General features: G+C 39.6%; 1 protein-coding gene and 2 non-coding genes across 3 annotated transcripts; all 3 read left to right on the top strand.

The window, feature by feature from the left end:
- Positions 1–9,872: 9,872 nt before the first annotated feature.
- On the top strand, positions 9,873–15,402 carry LOC140928996 (uncharacterized). The gene is made up of 5 exons (XM_073378808.1): positions 9,873–10,666; positions 10,706–10,867; positions 11,272–11,346; positions 11,821–11,997; positions 15,129–15,402. The coding sequence occupies exons 1-5, from the start codon at positions 9,901–9,903 to the stop codon at positions 15,254–15,256; spliced, it is 1,308 nt and encodes a 435-aa protein (XP_073234909.1). The 5' UTR covers positions 9,873–9,900; the 3' UTR covers positions 15,257–15,402.
- Positions 15,403–16,866: 1,464 nt separating this feature from the next.
- On the top strand, positions 16,867–16,948 carry Trnas-gcu (transfer RNA serine (anticodon GCU)). The gene has a single exon. It is a non-coding gene; the product is annotated as a tRNA-Ser (tRNA).
- Positions 16,949–19,483: 2,535 nt separating this feature from the next.
- Positions 19,484–19,565, top strand: Trnas-gcu (transfer RNA serine (anticodon GCU)). The gene has a single exon. It is a non-coding gene; the product is annotated as a tRNA-Ser (tRNA).
- The last annotated feature ends 571 nt before the right edge of the window (positions 19,566–20,136 follow it).

Raw genomic sequence — 20,136 nt, 5'->3', positions numbered from 1 at the left:
ATTAGTTTTCAGTTGCTCTAATGCATCGTGAAAGTAAAATCTCGGTAGGATCGATAGTTTTGTGGTTTGAATTTTAGTGACGTCATGTGAAAACACCTGATTCTTTCTGCGGATCAAATGGCAATAATTCAGGCAGGACACGGCGAAATACATGTAATCGGCAATGTAATCAGCTCTGAAATCCGCGATGTAATCGACGATGCAATCGAAAAATATATAAAACAGTTAAACTAGCTCACTTATATATGATTTCTGCAACCACTGAGAACAAAAGAATACAATATATAGAAATGTAAACAGAAACTATTTAAAATTAAATGAAAACTAAATACAATCTCTATTTCACCTGAAATCTTCTGTTACTGTTGCTATTTTAGGTCGGCAAAAATGCGCTTTTATGAAATGAAAAGTTAATAAACTCAGTGTTAGGGCAAACAAGGCTACTTCAAGTTCGGAGGTTTCGTCTTAAGTTTAAGCATGTCTCTGAATGTAGATCTGTCCGTAATCTTCACAAATTAATCTGGGTTGTTGTGTTTGCAAGTCGAGTTCTTGAAGTCTTGTCGTGTTAGGCATTATATAATCCTAGTCAAGATCGTGGCTTGCACGAAGAGATTCCTCTGCTCGATGCTGGTGTTCGCAGCAACATTCCATGTAAACTGAGTCAGTTTTCTTTTTCGAAGAATCGGTGAAAAAGGAGATGCTCACACGAACCATTCTCACTTTCTTCTTGTCCGCCGGAGTCCTGTACGGACATTCATTTGTCATTAAATTGTGAGACAACTGAGTGACCGTGACACCTTTAACATTCTTCGGCATGTCTGGAACACTTTGACACTCGAGCAAGGTATAATCTTAGGAGAAAATCCGAGCAACTTATTACCAGAGCGGTAATAAGTTATGACTCAAGCCGGAAGAAATAAAACACTTAACAACTTTCTTCCCGTCACATGATGAACTCATGATATTGACACGGGGCAAAATAACAAACAGAACAAGACAAATCCTTGATTCACTGCAAGAAGGATTCTCGCGTATTCCTTTCACTGGCAAGAGGGACGGACTTAAATTGTAATTAAAACCACAGGCAACCCAAGCTCAGCATGAGAGTTTAATGATTATACATGTGGTTTCACATGAATCTTTTACCTGAATTCCCATAAAAATCCTTTATGTTCACGCAAGGTGGTCCAAGTTCGAAATATGACCATCGGCACTGTTGAGTAACGTTCAAATTATAAGGATTTGTATGGGAGAAAAAAACCTTTGATTCTGTAGCCTACGAATGTAAAAGTATTTAAATAAAGATCGGTTAACCTTGCTTAAGTTGTGTGTTTCTTCTTTCCTGTGTGGTTTCTGATCCGATTTATGGCCATTTAATGGATGTTATTATTCATTCAAAATATTTCCCCGATTCTGATTGGCTAAAAGTACACTTTTAACTCACCATAATCAGTTACTGTGACCAAATTTGGAAGAATTTTGTGTTTGGCGAGGAAATGACGTCAAAAATGCAGCGTTCTTGCAGGTTAATGCACCGTTAACCGAGAAGACTTGGGGACGAGGTTAAGTTGTTTTGGTTGTGAACTTGAAAAATGGCGGACATTTCACTCGTTTCAAGAGTAAGAACTAAGCGGAAAAATAGGTAAAAACATGGCAAGAACAGCAAGAAGACAACTCGAAGGGCGACATCTGCTATTTGGAGAATATTTGCGTAACTGAACAACCCTAAACGTGCACTATCGAAGATGAACTTAACATCGATGGATCGATGGAGGTAAGCATGTTTTAGCCATGTTTTTAAACTAGGAATTATTTTGAATGAATAATAAAACAATTATTGAATTCGGCTTTCGTATCATTTGAAGAATTATGGAGATCTCGGAGGATGTCATCCGCCTCGGCCTACGGCCTCGACGGATAACATCCTCCTCGATCTCAATAATTCTTCATAAGATACTCAGCCTCATTCATTAATTGTTATTATTATTCATTCAAAATATTTTCCCGACTCTGATTGGCTAAAAGCACTCGTTTAATTCACCATAACCAGTTACTGATGACCGAATTTGGAAGAATTTTTTTTTTTAACGAGGAAATGGCGTCAAAAATGCAGCGTTCTTGCAGGTTAATGCACCGGTAACCGAGAAGACCTGGGGACGAGGTTGAGTTGTTTTGATTGTGAATTTGAAAAATGGCGGACATTTCACTCGTTTCGAGAGTGAGAACTAGGCGAAAACAAAGCTAAAAACATGGCAAGAACAGCAAGAAGACAACTCGAAGGGCGACATCTGCTATTTGAAGAATATTTGCGGAGTAGGACAAACCTAAACGTGCACTATCGAAGATGAACTTAACATCGATGGATCGATGGAGGTTAGCATGTTTTAGCCATGTTTTTAAAGTAGGAATTATTTTGAATGAATAATAAAACAATTATTGAATTATTATTAAGGAGATCTCGGAGGGTGTTATCCGCCTGGGCCTACGGCCTCGACGGATAACACCGTCCTCGATCTCCATAATTCTTCATAAGATACTCAGCCTTATTCATTAATATTATTGTTAAATTATTGGAGCAAACTGGTTCCAACAACACCCATTAAATCGCCACAAATGCTATTTTGTATTGGAATTTTTTTGTTTTTAATTATTTGAGTCATAGGCTCCTGTTTGAGTAAGGAGCCTATTAGCTCTCCTGCTTCAGGGTAGTGTCCGCAAACTTCACCCTTACTGTACCCATCGCCAGTGTATCAAGAGCGTATCAAGGCGCGTAGTGTTCAAAACAAACTAAGCTAAAAGGATGTTGCAAAAGATGATTTTAATGAAAAGGAACAAATAAAAGCATTCAAATATCACAGACATTATAAGTAAATGGAAAAATTGAAGTAACTCGGTAGTAACCGATAACTGTTGTGGTTGTTGAATGGAAGGAAGAAAAATTAAGGTATTACCGCCAGTTATAAGAACGAAAACAATCTGTTTCCCTGCTTTGTTTTATAGCAAGAGAGTTCTGTTACGTTTGCCTTTCATTTTTTCTCTCTGAGCTGATGCAGCAAGCTATAACTTATAAATAATTCCATTTCAGGAAGAGGTTCAAGATACGGTCAAGACAGGGACGAAGATGTACCGTACATTGCAAGTTTCTATACTTATTCAAATTCTTCTTGTGTGTGAATTTCATCAGACAGCGTTATCCCGAACGCGTTTTGGACAAACAACTGGACGAAGCGAGGCTGCGGTGGCAACGCAACCAGCTGTTGAGCAACAACACGAAGAACAAGATACAAACCCAATCCAGCAAACTATGGGTCAGCCTGAAGGGTCAAGGGTACCAAGTGAAGAAGATTTCGCCGAAGATGGGCCTGAGGGGTCAGGGGTGGCCAAAATGGATCAAACTACTCAGGATGAATTGATGGAATGCGACGATTTTGTATCTGATGCCGCGGTATTAGCTGATTGTCGTCGGCGACGCCGCCGTCGTCGTCGTCGAAAATGTAAGCAACGCTGTCGGCAACAAGGCGAATAAGGATCATCAAGGGTTTGTGGATAACGGACATTTCTGGTGTATCTTGGTGTTAAGGAAACCATTGTGGGTTCGCTTTTGTTTTGTGGCGTGGGTATTGTTATTGGGTATTGTCTTTTCAATCTTTTGTAATACGTCATCTCGTACCCAGATCTCTTGTCGACGAGGCTCGCCCTCGGCTTCGTCAATAAGAAATCTGGGCACAAGATTAGTCCGCAGCGCTGAGAAACTACGACATTCCTTTCAGCGGTTATTGACCACTACAGAAAATATCATGACATACCATAATGCTCTTTGTTTGTCACCCCAAAACTAGTTTTGTAAAAGCATTGTCTTCAGTTTCTCTAGGGAGTAAAAATGGCCCATGGAGAAACTGAAAGCAATGCTTATGCAAGACTAGTCTTGGGGTGACAAACAAAGAGCATTATGGTATGTTAAGGCATTTTCTGTAGTGGTCAATTGTAGGTGATCGACAGGGTCAGCAAACAATAATAACGACTACAAGCTTTATTTGCGTGACCATAAGAATTTACAGTATTGTAAACGCAAAATTCTATTTGGGATCTACATTCAGTGCTAAGCCTTATTACTGACCCCATGAATACGTTTACAAGACTATGAGTGCAATATAACAACCACAATGTAACGTTTCCCAGCTTGCCTAATGAAAACATTGAACACCTAGTATTCGAACATCACTTACACAGTACTAGCAATTAACCACTTACTATTTGGATAGGTCGATAGTTCTATTGTCCCCACTGAGAAAAATAATGTAGCGGAGCTAGGGAGGGAAAATGAAATGTCTCAAACATGGATATTTTATGGCGGTTACTTCTACCTCTCTTGTTAGTCTGACGTAGAAAAGGGTTATTTTCAATGGCAATAAACTTGTTTTTTATCAGTAAGTCTGCGTTGGTTGCTATCAACTTGATTTCCAAATTCTAAAATTATCACGATGTAGCTTCTTTCCCCTTGGAAATTATTTCTACTACAAAGAAAACCCTTCTCAAATATAAAACACAAATTAACCTGATTGTCTGAAATATAGCTGAAAGACCCTTTTTGAATGAAGTCAAGAAAAAAATAAGCCAAATAAAATAAATAAGTTAGATTGCACCCAAGCAGATGGCCATGAGGGAGTCAGGTACAATATTTTTACTAAATATCTTTTACCCAACTTGATTTCTACCGTGTTCGAGGAGTATCTGTTCACGCGTTTCGGGATATTTTCATATCCGCAACTTTTTCTTTTCGAATTCTGCTTCCCTCCGTTCATCCGGATCCGGCATACGAATACGCACCTCTATGAATCCGCTTTCCAGCCAGAGTGGAAAGTTTTGAACACGCTATGTATCCGAAATCGTGTGGACTCTAAATCCGGATAATTTATTAGCCAGTGACGTCAAGATCGAGCCTAGTTAGTTACCTTGATCATTGAAGAGAATGCCGAGCGCAATGTTATCGCTTTTTTACTTCTATTTTAACGTATGTGCAGTTACACCTTGCAATGATTATTGTGCACCTCAACTATGCCAAACGGCAGCTCGACATTTTGATGTTCGTTTTGATATTCATTTTCAATTGATATTTTTCATATTGGGAATTGAATAAGGAATTGACCACGTAAGAAGAGTAAGGAACCTAATGAAACGAAATTGCCTTTGTCATATTCGAATGATGAGTTGTAAAACAGACATATAGACTTAGACTGGGTTTAATTAAGTCACTTTGCAGAATAAACTGGATTCCACAACTTTACAAATCTAAAAATATGTTTAGCTAACAAGAAAAAGAGAAAATAAAATACGTTCAGTAGTAATCACCACGTTATAATTGAAAAATTTAAAATGTAAACTGCAAGTCATGAATACATTGCCATAGAGCTACTCTTGTTGATTAAAAGTGTCCGCATATTCAGAACCGGAAACTGGGCGTTTTCTCTCACAAGCTCTAGTCCCCAAACTCCCAAAGAGTCAAAATGCAAACAAACGTTATCAGAAGGAATATACAACGCTCACTTTTTGCCTGTTGCTACCTAATTTTTCCCACCCCATCTGCTCGTTCCTTTCATCATTGTTGATTGCTTTGATGTTCTCCCTTAATTCATTACCAGTGTCAATTATTAACTAAAGTATTGAGAGCCACCACCTGAAGTAATATACGCCCGATACCTGTGTACGAGTTTGTGCATTATGGAATAATCCAGGGCGATATATTAACAAGAGGGACCTTAAGCAAGGACGACGACGACGGCAGTGAAAACGTTCTTTCAAACTTAATCGCGTCTATTTGGACCCGCTCAGTATGTCAAATGCGGGCGACTTTTCCTGGAGTTGAATTCTTAAGGATTTTATTCAGGTTCAAAAAGAGGAAGCAAAATTCGTCGTCGCATGTCTACGTCCTCCATAAAACGGCAAATTAGGAGGTTTCACGTCGTAGTCGTGCAGTGGACGTCAAAGAAATGTACTAAAACGCATGATGCACGTGCAGAGCTGTTGTTTTGATCATAAAACCATTTGTTTTTTGAAGTCGTCATTGTGGTCGTCGTCGTAGTTGATTAAGCTCCCTATTCTAAGATGATTCCGTGGCCTTCAGGCCCCAGTTTTTCAAAAGCTTGATAGCGCTTTCCACCGGATAAATCACTATCCAACGGATAGGTGTTAGGAAAACCACTTGCGCTATCCAGCGGATAGTGATTTATCCGGTGGATAGCGTTATCCACCTTTTGAACAACTGGGGCCTGGTCGTTTTTCTATAGAGTGTTTTCACTCACGTGGCTAGCATCTATGCAAATTTACTGAAACAAAATAAAACGTTTGCATAAGAAAAGAGTTCAATTCCCAGAGAATTGGTTTGTGACACCAACATGGCCGCCGTTTCATTGTTTTGGGACACCAATATGGCCGCCGTGACGTCATGTGAAAACACTCTATATTTGGTTTGATTTTCTTTGTGTTTAAGTCTCAGCTGGGAATTGCGAGACTATAGAGTCGTGAAAAATTTGCAATTTTGTCCCTTGAGCCTCGGAGTCATATTTGAATTTTAATATATCAAACGTGGGCTGTTATTGACACAATAGTTACAGAGTGAGAAAGAGCACACCGGGCTCGGATCTTTAGAAAATCACCAAGTTTGGTAGTAATGACTATCATGAATCGGACCAGTATTGAACAAGATAACAGCAATTCAAAAACTTGAACGTCATTAAGAAATGTATGAATTGCCGGACACGTCTTTTAGAAGTCTACATATTTCTTGAAAAATTTTGGAGATTTTTAAATGGCTGTATCTCGTTCAATATTGGCCGATATTTAAACACCAGACCAGTTGAAAATCACATAGTACACGAACACGTACACCGTACTAACTTCTCTAAGGTAAGAAACGGGAGAATTATGTCTTAGTTTCACGACATTTTAACAGATGTTGCGTTTTACATTGACTTATCGCCAGTTTGCTACCTCTTCCTCAGTCTTCTGCGATTACTTATTTTAGAGTCAACAGTTATGAAAAGCGTGCGCGAGAGCAGCGATGGGAAGAAGAGAGAACCCGGAAGAGAAAGCCCTTTCTCTACTTTTCCTTCCCATCACTCCCCGCTCGCTTATTGCGTTGTTTCCCATCATCCCTCACTCGAGCTTCTCTCTCGTCTCCAGCGAGCCCATAACCCCGAGCGAGCAACTCCCATACTAGGCCTGTACGTCACAGTGTTTTTGCGGACCAGTTTATTTTTAGACACATTTTAGGGTATTTTTTCTCGGGAAAATAAAATCTCCACCATGTCTATGAGCGCATTCGAAGCATAAGATATCAAAAAGGAAAAAGCTAACGTTATTAAAAGGCAAAAAGATCATTTTTAGGTCTGTAGGTTTTGCTGACTGGTTTGTGGAATTTAACAGATATTCAAAAATCGCGCGAAAACCGTTCTAAAAATAAACTAGTCCGTGAAAACGGAGTGACACGACCGCATGGAAGTTGCTCGCTCCGGGTTATGGGCTCCAAACCTGTATAGGAAACAAGCTTATTTGAACTTCCCTAGCCCATACGCCAGTCAGTATCAAATACTGAAACAAACCGCTTTTTGAGTTTGACCTCACGGAAAAAGAACACTGCCTGACGTTTTGTTTTCGTATTTGCATGGCTGGCTACACGCACTCGCGCGGAGAACTGGAGTTAACAATAGCTTTAGTAAATACGCTGGAAACTCCCATCCGGGAACTGGATTTAGCGTTATAGACCAATTCCCCCACGGGTTTTCTTTGAGTAGTTAATCAACGGCTTAAGTACGGTCGTGTAACCGGCTAAACAAATTTATGCTACTATTGTTAACGAGACTTCTGAATCTTGACCCAATTTTAGGGTGACCATTGCCCTTTCAAGTACCTCTATCACTAGGTGTAACGAAGACAGGAAGTACTCGAATCATTCCTATTTGATGTTATTCCAGCTTAACTGGAGTGAGTTCGAGACACTTTTTATCTATATGAAGTAATCAAGAATTAAAACTCATAATCTAGATCTTGGTGAGAAGCAATCCGTTTTTTCTTTCTTGCATGATGATAAATAATTCATGGTGTTAGGTCAGCGAGTCTAATCAAATATTCACTGTCTCTTCTGTGAATCACATTTTTGATTGAAAAGAGTTAAACTTGAAGATTTCTTTCGCCATTTTAATTTCGCCTGAAATTGTCAATTCAATCACGGTGTTTACACCCACTCAATCAATCCTGGATATTAGCTGTCTACCAAGACTTCGAGAACGAATATAAGAAAATCAAGTATGAAGAAGCTGTTTCGCTAAAGATTAAGGATCCCATGCAATATTATGTAGGAGAGCCTAGACAAAGGTAAGGATAAAAAAATAGAGCAATTTTAAATGAATTAGTTTGGAAAATTGTTAGTATATTTGCAAATTGAAATACGTTAAAAATATGGACCATGTGAACTACTCCGTTACGAATAAGTTTTATGTCAGTAAACTCAAGTCAGGAATGTCGAAATCTAACAGGTTGAAAATATGGCATTCCCGAAGTTCACATAGGCCACTAAAATAAATTTGCCAATCAGATAAACTATTTTTGTTTAAACTATATGTAGAAATTGTTGCCGACTCAACTTAAGGTGTATGAGTCAAACGGGCTGGCAAAGTACCTCGCTTTTAAGAGAGATAGCAATACTCCTTAATTATTCCGGCCTTATCTCCAAATAAAGGAAATTATGGTTGTTACTGTTCATAGAGGTTTTTTTGTCGACGACAAATGGTAAGAACCGGCACGAAAGTCAAGCCGGCGCAAAGTGCAAGAGAAGCGAGTTATTCAAATAGCAGGACGAAAAAATGGAGGGTTGTGACGGTGTAATGTTATTGATTCATTCAAGGAAAGAAAACGAGAACCATATCCTTTTCCTTCCTTGCATTTGTGGTCTTTAGTTAAGTTTCTTTATCATGTCTTATGAGCTAACGCCTGCCAGTGAGACTCTTATTTGGTGACATATACAGCGAACGGCGAGAGCTTCATGTTCCTAGGGATAACTCTACAGATTTTAAGAGAAATAACGAGAGAGAGAAGCGCCTTCTTAGCAATCGTTTTCTTTCCATGTCGCAAAGGGGTAGGAGATTCTTCTTCCACTTTTCCTTACGCCTCCAATTCCCCCACCGCGGAAACAACTGGTTTATCTCCGGGTAGTCCGGCGGTTTTCCCGTCTCCTAAAGGCCAAACTCCAATTCGAACTGGAAAGTGTCTAGACAGGGACAATTTTATAAAAACGTGAACATTAGAAAGGTAGGTTAAAGGAAGTAAAGTTATAAGATATAATAGGGATTGGAGAATTTGAAATGATAGCGTGGAACGGACACAAAGAACACGTTTCACGGATTTGAAGGTCCTATAGTTACTTTTTTTCAGTATTTTTTTTATCCATTCGTTGCTGCAAAGGGGGTACATGCCTGGATAAGCATGCCATGTCTTTCACATTTTATACCTGTTAATTTATACACCTGATCAATCAAAGTATGCGGGATTCTCGAGAAACACGCTTGGTTCAATAAACATAACTGAAAGGGAATTCACCTTCGCCATTTGCACATCTCCTCGTTTGCGCCCCCCCCCCCCCCCCCCCCCCACACCCTTCACATGTTTTGCATACGCCGTGCTTTTAATTTCTCTTAGGACCTTTGTAATACCCAGGGGAAAATAAAATAAAAACAAAGGTTTTGCTAAATTTTGGGTGGTAAACAAGGTGTATTATGAGAGATGTACAAATGGCGGAATACCTCAAAGCTAGTCCAGGCGTTTCCTCCTCTATTCAATTTTTGTCTCTTGCTAAAACTTAGCGATTCTTTTTCAGGTGGTGGTTGACGATACAAGTTAGTGACGAAGATGCACCGTGCTTGTCATGTTTTTATACTTTTTCAAATACTTCTTATATCAGAATTTCAACGGAAAGCATTATCTGGTGATGGAGTGATTATTGCAAAGGATAAACAGATTCTAGTTTTAAGAGCTAGGCGGAGCGTCAGCGGCTCGCAGCCGCTGATTCAAGGTTCAGTAGCTGGAACTCCGTCTGCCTTGAATATTGCTCAACCGAACTTGATATCTGCATCATCGTACAAAGGGCAGCCCTCAGGACAATCTGTGACGCCTTTTGCCCTGGCAACTGGGCAAAGCATGACGGCAGTGTCAACGCAACCAGCAGTACAACCTTCTTCGTTGAATGTCAAAACACAAACCGAACGACAAGATACAAATTCAATTCAGCAAACTACGGGCCAGTCTAAAGGAACAGGGTTACCCAGTGGCGAAGAACTCGAAGAGGATCCTGATATGGATCAAAATTCTAATGATGAATTGGATGAATGTGACGATTCTGAAACTGATCCCGAGGTATTAACGGATTGTTGTCGACGCCGGCGTCGACGCCGTCGTCGAAAATGTCGTAATTGCTTTCGTCAACACTTTCGGTATCCTCGACGACGTCATCGATTACGGGGCGGGGGACCAAGATCAAGAGAACCAATGGACGATGATTATTATTTTGACAGGGACCGTGAACGGGTTGACGATTGGTTGGATTTTAGAGGATCCCCCGATTACTATGGAGACAATGCCGAGGGAGGTGTTGGAGGAAATAGAGGAGGTACAGGAGGTTATGGTGGTAACGAAGGTAACGAAGGTAACACGGGAGGTTATGGTGGTACCGGAGGTAACACTGGAGGCATCGGAGGCACTACGGGAGGCTATGGCGGAGGCACCGGAGGTACTGGTGGAGGTTACGGTGGCACCGGAGGGACTGGTGGAGGGGGTGGTGGCGGTGGTGGCGGTGGTGGAGGAAGAGCTGAGGGAACTGGTAAGGAATTGACCACGTAGGAACAATAAGGAACCTTATGAAAGAAATTGCCATTGCCATATTGGAACGATGAGCTGTAAAACAGGCAGTTAAAAAAATATATAAATCGTTTTCACATGACCTCACGGTGGCCATGTTGCAGTGCAAAACAGTCAATCGGCGGCCATGTCGTTGTATAAAAAAAATTGCTGTGGGGATTGAACTCTTTCCTGATGTAAAAACTTTGATTTGTTCCAATAAATTTGCAGAGCTGCTGGCCGCGTGAGTGGAAATGATCTATACACCAAACACATTCTGTTAATTTCCTATCATTTTTTTTTTTCATACTCAGGAACAGTTTTGTAGCTCCTTCAAGCTTATTCTTTCATCTTCAATTTATTGTTTAAATCTTTTTACTTACTCAGATTGTTGTTGTGTCAAGTGGGGAGGACTAAAACCTCACGTTGAGTGGGTAAACGTTCCAGTGTGTTACCGTCCATGTGAGTATTTTCCTGCTGTATACACCGTTGCATTCATTTACTCTGTTCATTGTAAACTATGACAGTGACGGCGACGGGAACATCTTAGAAGCAGGTACATCACACTTTTGGACGTTTTGGGTACATTTCTTTGCCTTCTCTGAACGACTACGACGTGATCGTCCTATTATGACGGTTTTTGGAGGACGTATTAAATACACGAAAACAAAGCTTTCATTCTACTTGGTTCCTAAGAATTCATCTTAAGGAATTAAAATTGTCCTGCGTATGGGACAAAGTAATTGATTTCGAATAAACGCAATGAAGTTTTAAAGAACGAGAATGCACTGTAAAAGAGACGTTTTCGACGCCGTCGCCATCGTGGTTACTTAATCTATTTACCGTTCCCTCCTCACAAACGACTGTCGTTGTGTGGACTGTGTGTATGTGAACGCCTTCAGCTTAATTGTGTATCCTGTTTTTTTTTTCTTTCAGGCTGTATTGCTAAACCTCACTGCGAACATTGTTGTGACATTGATTGCCATCATTGTGCCTGTGAACCTTGCTGCGGTGGCTGTTGCTGCCATCACTGTCCTTGCTGTCATTGTTGTCATCATTGCTGCCACTGTTGTCATTGCAGGAGGGAAATAGTGGCAAATAAACCTGCACGCGGTAAGACGTTTGAGTTAACCGTTCAGAATGGTAGGGTAAAAAAGAAGAAACGATTTGAGTCCTTCGAGAAACTATAAAATAGGGACGAACCATAAGCAATCCCAGAGTAGGAGATAGCAAAAATTATCCCTCTCGGAGGAGTTTTCTTAACGACCTGAATTTTGTTTCCTTATGCAATATTTTGTAAAAAACTATTTTCCTTGCGGGATTTGTTTGGGAACTGCCCTCTTTCCATCAAGCAATTCTCCGTGCATTCCGGAAGATATATAAGGGAAATGGGTCCAAGCTTTTGATCTTTTGTGTGTTTAATGTTGTATATGATTGGCCAACGGTAGCCTTGAATACTATCGTCCAATCATAACTAACGCTTGTCCACCCAACGAACCCAGGAATCACGTTGCCTAAAGCTTGTACTCATTCTCCGTGGAGTTTCTGAAAATGGGGAAAAAACGATGGAGGTAGAAGAGAGAAAATTTTTTCTGTTTCCTATGACCTCAGCGCGCCTCAACCTCCGTTGTATGCGAGTCCAATTATGTGCTACTCCTAAATCTCATGAGTGAGCCTGGTCGGGCTTTAATTTTCTTCAACTTTTCATTTGTTTGCCCTATTGAACTTTTTGTAATGTACATATAACATGATACTAGCGCAATATGAACCATTGGATAATCACATATTTACTCTGAGGTCCAAAGTACAAGGAATCTTAACTTTACAAGAAAGCAACGCGATAGCAACTTTTAAAGCAGAGCAATAGTGTAGTCAACAACAGCTTCTTGGTTGTTGTTGAGGACGTTTTCAGCATAGCGCACTGATACAAATACCAAGCCATCACTGCGCCTGACAACGCAGTCTCGTTCACTAGTAATAATAATAATAATAATAATAATAATAATAATAATAATAATAATAATAATAATAATAATAATAATAATAATAATAATAATAAAATGTCTTTATTTCGCCCGTTAAAATACAGAACAAACGTTAAGAGAGTAAAAGTATACAAATCATGAAAATCGCACAGTTCATCTACAATTATTATATAAGACCAGATAAAACATTGGATATCTATATTGTTAAATTGCCAAGTTGTATTGAGACCTTATTCTATTAAAATAGCAATTCTTAAAATGTTCTGTAATAATCCGCGGTAATTGATAATAATAATAATAATAATAATAATAATAACATGTTTAAACAGGATGACCATTTCAGTTATAAAAAGTGCTATCAATATGGGTTCTGTAAAAAAAAAAAAGGGATAAAAAGATAAAAACATTAATTATATACGAAACTGGGATACATTACATAATTGTAATCAATGAAAAAAAGTAGCCTCCTTATGAACAAAACTACATACAATCATTAAAAAGGGTAGCCCCCTTATAAAAAACGCCCTCTTAGTAAACTCGATATTGACTTTATCAATAGATAACCTATCCTTAGACCTAGTGTCAAAGTCATGAATATCATAAGTTCGCCGTCGAAAATAATCTGAGAAATAACTTGGAGCTTGTCTTTCAAGACAATTCTTGACAAGTTTGACGATATGTTTTTCTCTTCTCGTCTTAAGAGGGTCGCAACCAAGACCAGAAGCCATATCTTGAGTGGACAATTCACCGTCTTTAACACTATCCTAGCAGCACGTCTCTGCAGGCGTTCCAATTCTTCTTCATTTCCTTTACCACAGCCATGAAAAACAGCACAACAGTATTCCAAATTTGGTAGTATCATCGATTTATACAATCGGTTCGATGCTTCAGTTGTTAATGATGATCTAATTCTTGAGAACATCCCCAGCGTTTTAGAAACTTTCTTCTTCACATAGTCAATATGCAAATTAAAGGAAAGACTGTTGTCCAAAACTACGCCTAGGTACTTAAAGGCATCACAGTGTTTCACAGATTCTCCTCCCAACGTTATATGAGCCCCATCGATGTCTTGGCGACATAGTCTCTGGTGGGTGCCAAAAACCATGAACTCAGTCTTCTTTAAATTGAGAATCAGTTTATTTGTAGACAGCCACTCAGACAGATTAATCAGTTCCAAATTTAACTGTAACTCAATTTCCGATATTAGTGGAGCCGAGAAAAAGATAACTGTGTCATCAGCATACATCATAACTTTACAGACATCAACACAGGAAGGTAGATCATTGATATACAACGCAAATAAAACCGGACCAAGGATACTCCTTTGAGGCACTCCACTTAGGACAGCTAAGGGACTCGACAACTCGTTATCCAGGGAAACAGCTTGAAATCTGTCCGATAGATAGCTTGTAAACCAATTAATCGAATTTTCTCCAAAGCCAAATCTTCTCAATTTCGATAAGAGTTCCTTGTGCGGTACAGAATCAAAGGCCTTCCTCAGATCAATAAACAAAGCGCCTGTTAACTTTTCCCGACTCTGCACTTCTTCTTATCTCATCGGTGAAATAGAGCACAGCACTCTCCGTTGAATGGTGTTGTCTAAACCCTGCCTGAAATGGACTCAAAAGGTCAAAAGGTCAAACTTGTTTGTGATCTTAACTTCTTGGATGAATCTTTGACTTTCGGCAAAAGGGCATATAATGGATGGTTAACATACATCAACAACATCAAGTTCTTCTGTAACTGACACTTTTGTTTACCAAACACGCCTTATTATGCGTGTGGGAAAATAGCCTGCGTCCCGACGTAACTAACCCGGTTAGTTATGTCTGCGTATCAGCGCCGATATCCTCGTTCTGGGCCCTCAACGGACTCGATGAATTACCAGAAATGCGTTTCAAATTTGTCTTTAACCTGTATACCGGCAAATTGACAATGGTTTTTTTTAACAGGCCAATCATAGCGTGTACTACAACAACAACAATAACAATAATTTATTTAACAATAATTTATTTAACCACGTTATCGTCTAAAGGTACATCAAGTGCTCGTTCAAAATACGAACGTGAAATCCTGGTAGATGGGTAGATAGATTTCGGCGCTGTTTCGCAGACGGACTAAACCACTAGTTAATTTCCATCTGTGGTGCAGGGTAGGGGGAAAAGTGTAGTCCAAAAATCCATTTATCCTTCAGTTCTTAATTTAGGGTATAGTGAGAACTATGTAGTAACCTTGAATCTTTCTGTATAATTATTTTAGGTCGAAGGAAGAAAGCAGACAAAAGAAAACGGACTAAAACGCCAAAGAAAAAGAAATATCATAAAAGACACTGTTTCTGTGTAACGCCTCTTATAATGCGATTGCCATACTTCCCAAGACTGTGGTAAGCTTATCTGCGTCCATTGCCAACTACAAGGTTATCTCCAAGAATGAGTGGACACTAAACGACTTTTGTAGGTTCTTCGAGTCTAAAAATGTAGGAGAAGATAAAAGCTGTCTTGATCAAAAGTTAGGCTTCATAAGTAAACAAAAACAACAACAACAACAACAAAACAACAACAAGCGCAAGAACCGCGTATTTCAGTCCGAAATCTTTGCTCGGAGTGATTTTCGATCAGATTATAAAGCTATGAACAATGTTACAGTTCAATAGACATTGGCGTTATTTGGAAGAATTTTCTGGAGTCTATAGCAAAACTTAAAGAAAGAAAGTGTACAACAATCATTTGTCTAGTCTCGGTAAGCTCTTTAATAAAGAGGAACAACATATTTTTTAAAGACGTTCCTGTATGACGGCTGTTTTCAAAGTTAAATTCAGCTGTAAATTCTGGAAAGATCTAGTCTGAACGATTTAGGCTCTTGATCGATACAAGGTAGCATAATATAATCCCAACAATATAATTCTAGTCATGCTAAGAGAACAAGGTCTGCAATTCCAATATAGTTAAATTAAGTAAATAAAGTTATTCAGAATTCTTATGTTTGATCAGCGAGTCCTCTTTGTTGTTCGTCCGTCTTTGTTGACGATGATCAAGAATATCGGGAGCACAGGGATTAAGTACGGTGGTACGGTTGTGGTTGATCAATCGCATCCAATATAAGCGCAGAAGGATCTGGCGCACTCCGGACATTTCTTGTGCAGGTGGCAAAAAAAAGACTTCAGACTTGCGCACCTTGAATTTCCTTTGAGCATCTGCTATTCTGTTCTGCTTGAAAAGGCCAGCGCCTTTTGTTGATTTTGCAACACCAGGCTGGACGGTCAAGTGCTAGAGTGTCTTTGAGACAGTCCTTTGTAGCGCTTCTTCCGTCCACCCTGTGAGTGTTTCCGCTGCGCTAATTCGCCGTAGAACAGTCTTTTGGAAAGGTGTCAGCGGAGTCAGGCATTCTGACAAGACAACCACTGAGCTGACCTATACCTGAGCCGGGCTGAGTGTAAATGCCTGGCATGCAGGCAAGAGATAGGATCTCGGTGCCAGGGAGGTTTTCGTGTCAGATGATCTTCAACAGCGTTCTGAGGCAGTTCAGGTGGAATATTTTAAGGTCTTTGACGTGACGTTTGTAGAATGTCCATGTCTCGCAGGCATACAGTGGTGAGGACAATAAACTAGAAAAGTGCGATAATGTGCAGAGCTGTTGTTTAGCCATTACTTTTTCACGTGTCACCGCTCTGGTTGCTTACGATGCGTACTGCAGGCACAAAGCAATTCAGAACGTATACAAGGCATTTTAAAGTAGACATTGCAATGCTCATATTGAACATCAAAAATTGTGCGTATTAACACTACGCGTCTTTCGAACGCCTGTAAATAGTTCCGCCATACACGTTCTTTCGCGTAAAGACTTTCGCATATAGTAATTTGCATGCGACCTACTAAATCCTCTTGGATGGTCTTTTTCTGGGGGGTTTGCCTGACTGTCATTTATACAGAGAATGTACGGCTGGACAATCAAAAGGTGAAGAAAGATCGGGACAGTAAGATGTGGTTATACCATCTCAGACGAGGTGGCCGAGTGGTTAAGGCGTTGGACTGCTAATCCAATGTGCTCTGCACGCGTGGGTTCGAATCCCATCCTCGTCGTTGGGTTTTATATATTTTTTGTCTCTCAAGAGCTTGGTCTTCCACCAAGGCTTCTGATAACAATTTAAAAGATCACCTTAAAGTGGTCGCGTTCTTTTTCTTCAACAACGTTTCCCGCCTTCCCCTAGCCCGTTTCTAAGTTTAAGAGCTAAGTCGCGTAACTGCGCGTGCTTGTTTCGCATGTGACGTTATCATACCTTTTAAATTCATTCATCCCAGTTTCCCCAATTCTGATTGGCTAAAAGCAGACGCATAATTCACCATAACCAGTTACTGATGACCAAATTTGGAAGAATTTTGTGCTTAACGAGGAAATGACGTCAAAAATGCAGCCTTCTACGGGTTAATGCACAGTCGTTTTCGTAGTAAACACTAAAAAGTAAACACTTCACAACTAGTAAACACTTCACTCGTTTCAAGAGTAAGAACTACAGCTGGAACTAGGCGAAATAATGGCTAAAAACATAGCAAAACAGCAAGAAGACAACTCGGAGGGCGACCTCTGCTATTCAGTGGAGAATATAAACCTAAACGTAAACTATCGAAGATAAACTTAACATCGATGCAAGTAAGCTTGTGTTAGCTATGTTTTTAAATTAGGAGTTATTTTGAATGAATAATAAAACAATTATTGAATTCCGCTTTCGTATCATATGAAGAACTATGGAGATCTCGGAGGGTGTTATCCTCCTCGGCCCACGGCCTCGCCGGATAACACCCTTCTCGATCTCCATAATTCCTCATAAGATACTCAGCCTCATTCATTAATTGTTAAATTTTTCCTCTGTAGTCAACCAAGCGTTAGCCTTTATACTTAAAGTTTTTTTTTTGTTTAGAATGTCACAATTGGCTATTTAAACAACACAACATAACATTATCAAAACAGGATAGACTTGACATGACATGACACTATTTTCGAATTGCTCCAAGCTTTTATTTCAAAGCGAGGCTAAGTGCGGCGCTATTGATATGAAAATGTTTTTTTATTCTCATACCACTAAAACTCATTTCCAAAAGAAAGGTTTCTGCTCGTAGCCTAGTTTTGTAAATGAGACTTTTTGGAACTCGGTAATGGCCTAATCTTTCTTGGTGACAAGAGGGGTCAATTCAATAAAACTTTCAAAATTTATTTTAGAAATGTCGCTATTGTTTTCGAACTCTAAAACCAATAGCTTCTCAAGCGAAAGTATTGAATTGATCCTATTAATAGAGCTACAACATATATGATCTTACTATGTGAAAAATTAACTTTGCGAGACATAAACACCGTCGACAGGTACAACCCCACTCTGTTTTGGGTTCTATCGATGTTGTGTGTCGATGTCGTGTTCTATCGATGTTGTTATGTCTCGCATAGTTAATTTTCACTTAGTACGATCAGCTTTGCAGATTTCAATGTGTCTACTTGGTATATTTTTGCTAATCAGGTCTTTTAGATCCTACGTTCTACGGTGTATTCGTCACTGTTTGCTGTCCCTTGCAGTTAATGCTCATTTATAGTTTAAGATATATCGTGATCCGCCTGTTTCACGTGTCCTTCTATTGTGATTAGGTGTTAAAAGGGAAATCTTGACTTTTTACTTCTGAAGTTATTCACAATTCACCGCATCTCAACACTAGGGCTTAAACCATAAGTAGAGCGGAGGAGCCTGGTTATAACGGCTGCCAAAAATCAAAGTCAGTTTCTGCGATGCTTTAGTTTATGCTGGGAGCTCCCTGAGCGTGCACAATATTGATTAACTACTCTGTAACAAAAATGTTGAAATATATGAATGAGTAAATGAATGAATGTAATGTCGCGGATGAGTGGAAAATAGACGATGGTCCATAATGATATGAGCTCACTTCAACCCACCCAGCCCATAACATACATGAATATACAAGAGCCATAATGGCACATGGCTTTTGATGTAAAAAGTTATGCAATAAGGTAGACCACGATACACCGCGGGAAAACTTCCCTTTTCTTTTCGAACAGGTTCTAAAGAACTCTTCAGTTTTACCAATGAAAGAAGGATGAAGGAGACAAGACCAACGCCTTAATCAATGTCACAAGCCGATGACTAAATAATCTGAACTGAGAAAAGGTCTTACATAAATCACAACCAACATGATCTTACTCGAGTTATTTCAAAATCCTCGTGGTCCTGCCGGACTTGAAGCGGTGTCCTTCAGTTCGATCGATAGACGGACGTCGCAAACTCCTCATGCCCGTGCATCCAAAAGTTAACTTCTCAATCCCCTTATGATGGCCAATCAATGAACTCAGCTGATAACAGTCTAAAACGAACTACTTAACACTTAACACCTGAATGCCTTACAAGTTTTGCGACTTAAACGACGATAAGAAAAAGTAAAAAAAATAATGCCAGGCCTTTTCCCTGTGTTATCCCTTTATTCAAGTTTTCTTCAGGGATTTCAGTCACATAATCGATAAGAAATTCAGAATTCCAAAACTTGTTTCTTTGTAATCGATTCCAATTATTTTAATTTGTTTTAATTGTTGTCATACGGGTGTTTTTTCATCACATGAGAGACGAGGTGGCCGAGTGGTTAAGGCGTTGGACTGCTAATCCAATGTGCTCTGCACGCGTGGGTTCGAATCCCATCCTCGTCGTTCTTTTTTTCATTAAGGCTTCAGAAAAGAAAAAATTGACACAAAATACTCAAAATCAAGTCTTATCTTCCCTTTTATTAACGTTTTCTGCCTCTTTTCAGCCCGTTTCAATGTCTCAGAGCCTAGAGCTAAGTCGCATCATTCACTGTGCATGCTTGTTTAACTACACAGAAGAATCGGGCGCAAATTAAGAATTTTCAACGACAAAGAAGCTCATCATTTTGAGAAAAACGAAGGACAGTTACGTCTACTAATGTTAAATGAAATCACGCCAAATGAAAGAAAATATGCCAATATGTTTGACCGCGGTGGAGACACAATCAGACCAGTCAATCCCTTCCGATTCCCCAACCTCGTCCTCAGGGTCTTTTCGTTTTCCAAAATGGGGTCGTCCGATTCTTCTGTGTAGTAAACGAGACGTCATTCATAGTAAGCCGTAGTGACTGTAGAAGCTGGCCAATTTGTGAACATGACAAAACATTTCTATCATTGCACATAAACACATTTCGACAACATTCCAGTCCCAGCGGTATGCAGAATGTTTGTCACATTAACCTACGTAGTTTAGAAT

The sequence above is a fragment of the Porites lutea genome, chromosome 2 (assembly GCF_958299795.1).
Source record: "Porites lutea chromosome 2, jaPorLute2.1, whole genome shotgun sequence".
NCBI classification, from domain to species: domain Eukaryota; kingdom Metazoa; phylum Cnidaria; class Anthozoa; order Scleractinia; family Poritidae; genus Porites; species Porites lutea.
This window is presented reverse-complemented; position numbering and strand designations above follow the sequence as displayed.

Coding starts and splice junctions, on each gene's coding strand:
- LOC140928996 (XM_073378808.1), top strand. CDS start 9,901: ATGCACCGTGCTTGTCATGTTTTTATACTTTTTCAAATACTTCTTATA. Junction 10,667..10,705: donor AAATAGAGGAGGTACAGGAG/GTTATGGTGGTA, acceptor GTAACACGGGAG/GTTATGGTGGTACCGGAGGT. Junction 11,998..15,128: donor GGCAAATAAACCTGCACGCG/GTAAGACGTTTG, acceptor TAATTATTTTAG/GTCGAAGGAAGAAAGCAGAC.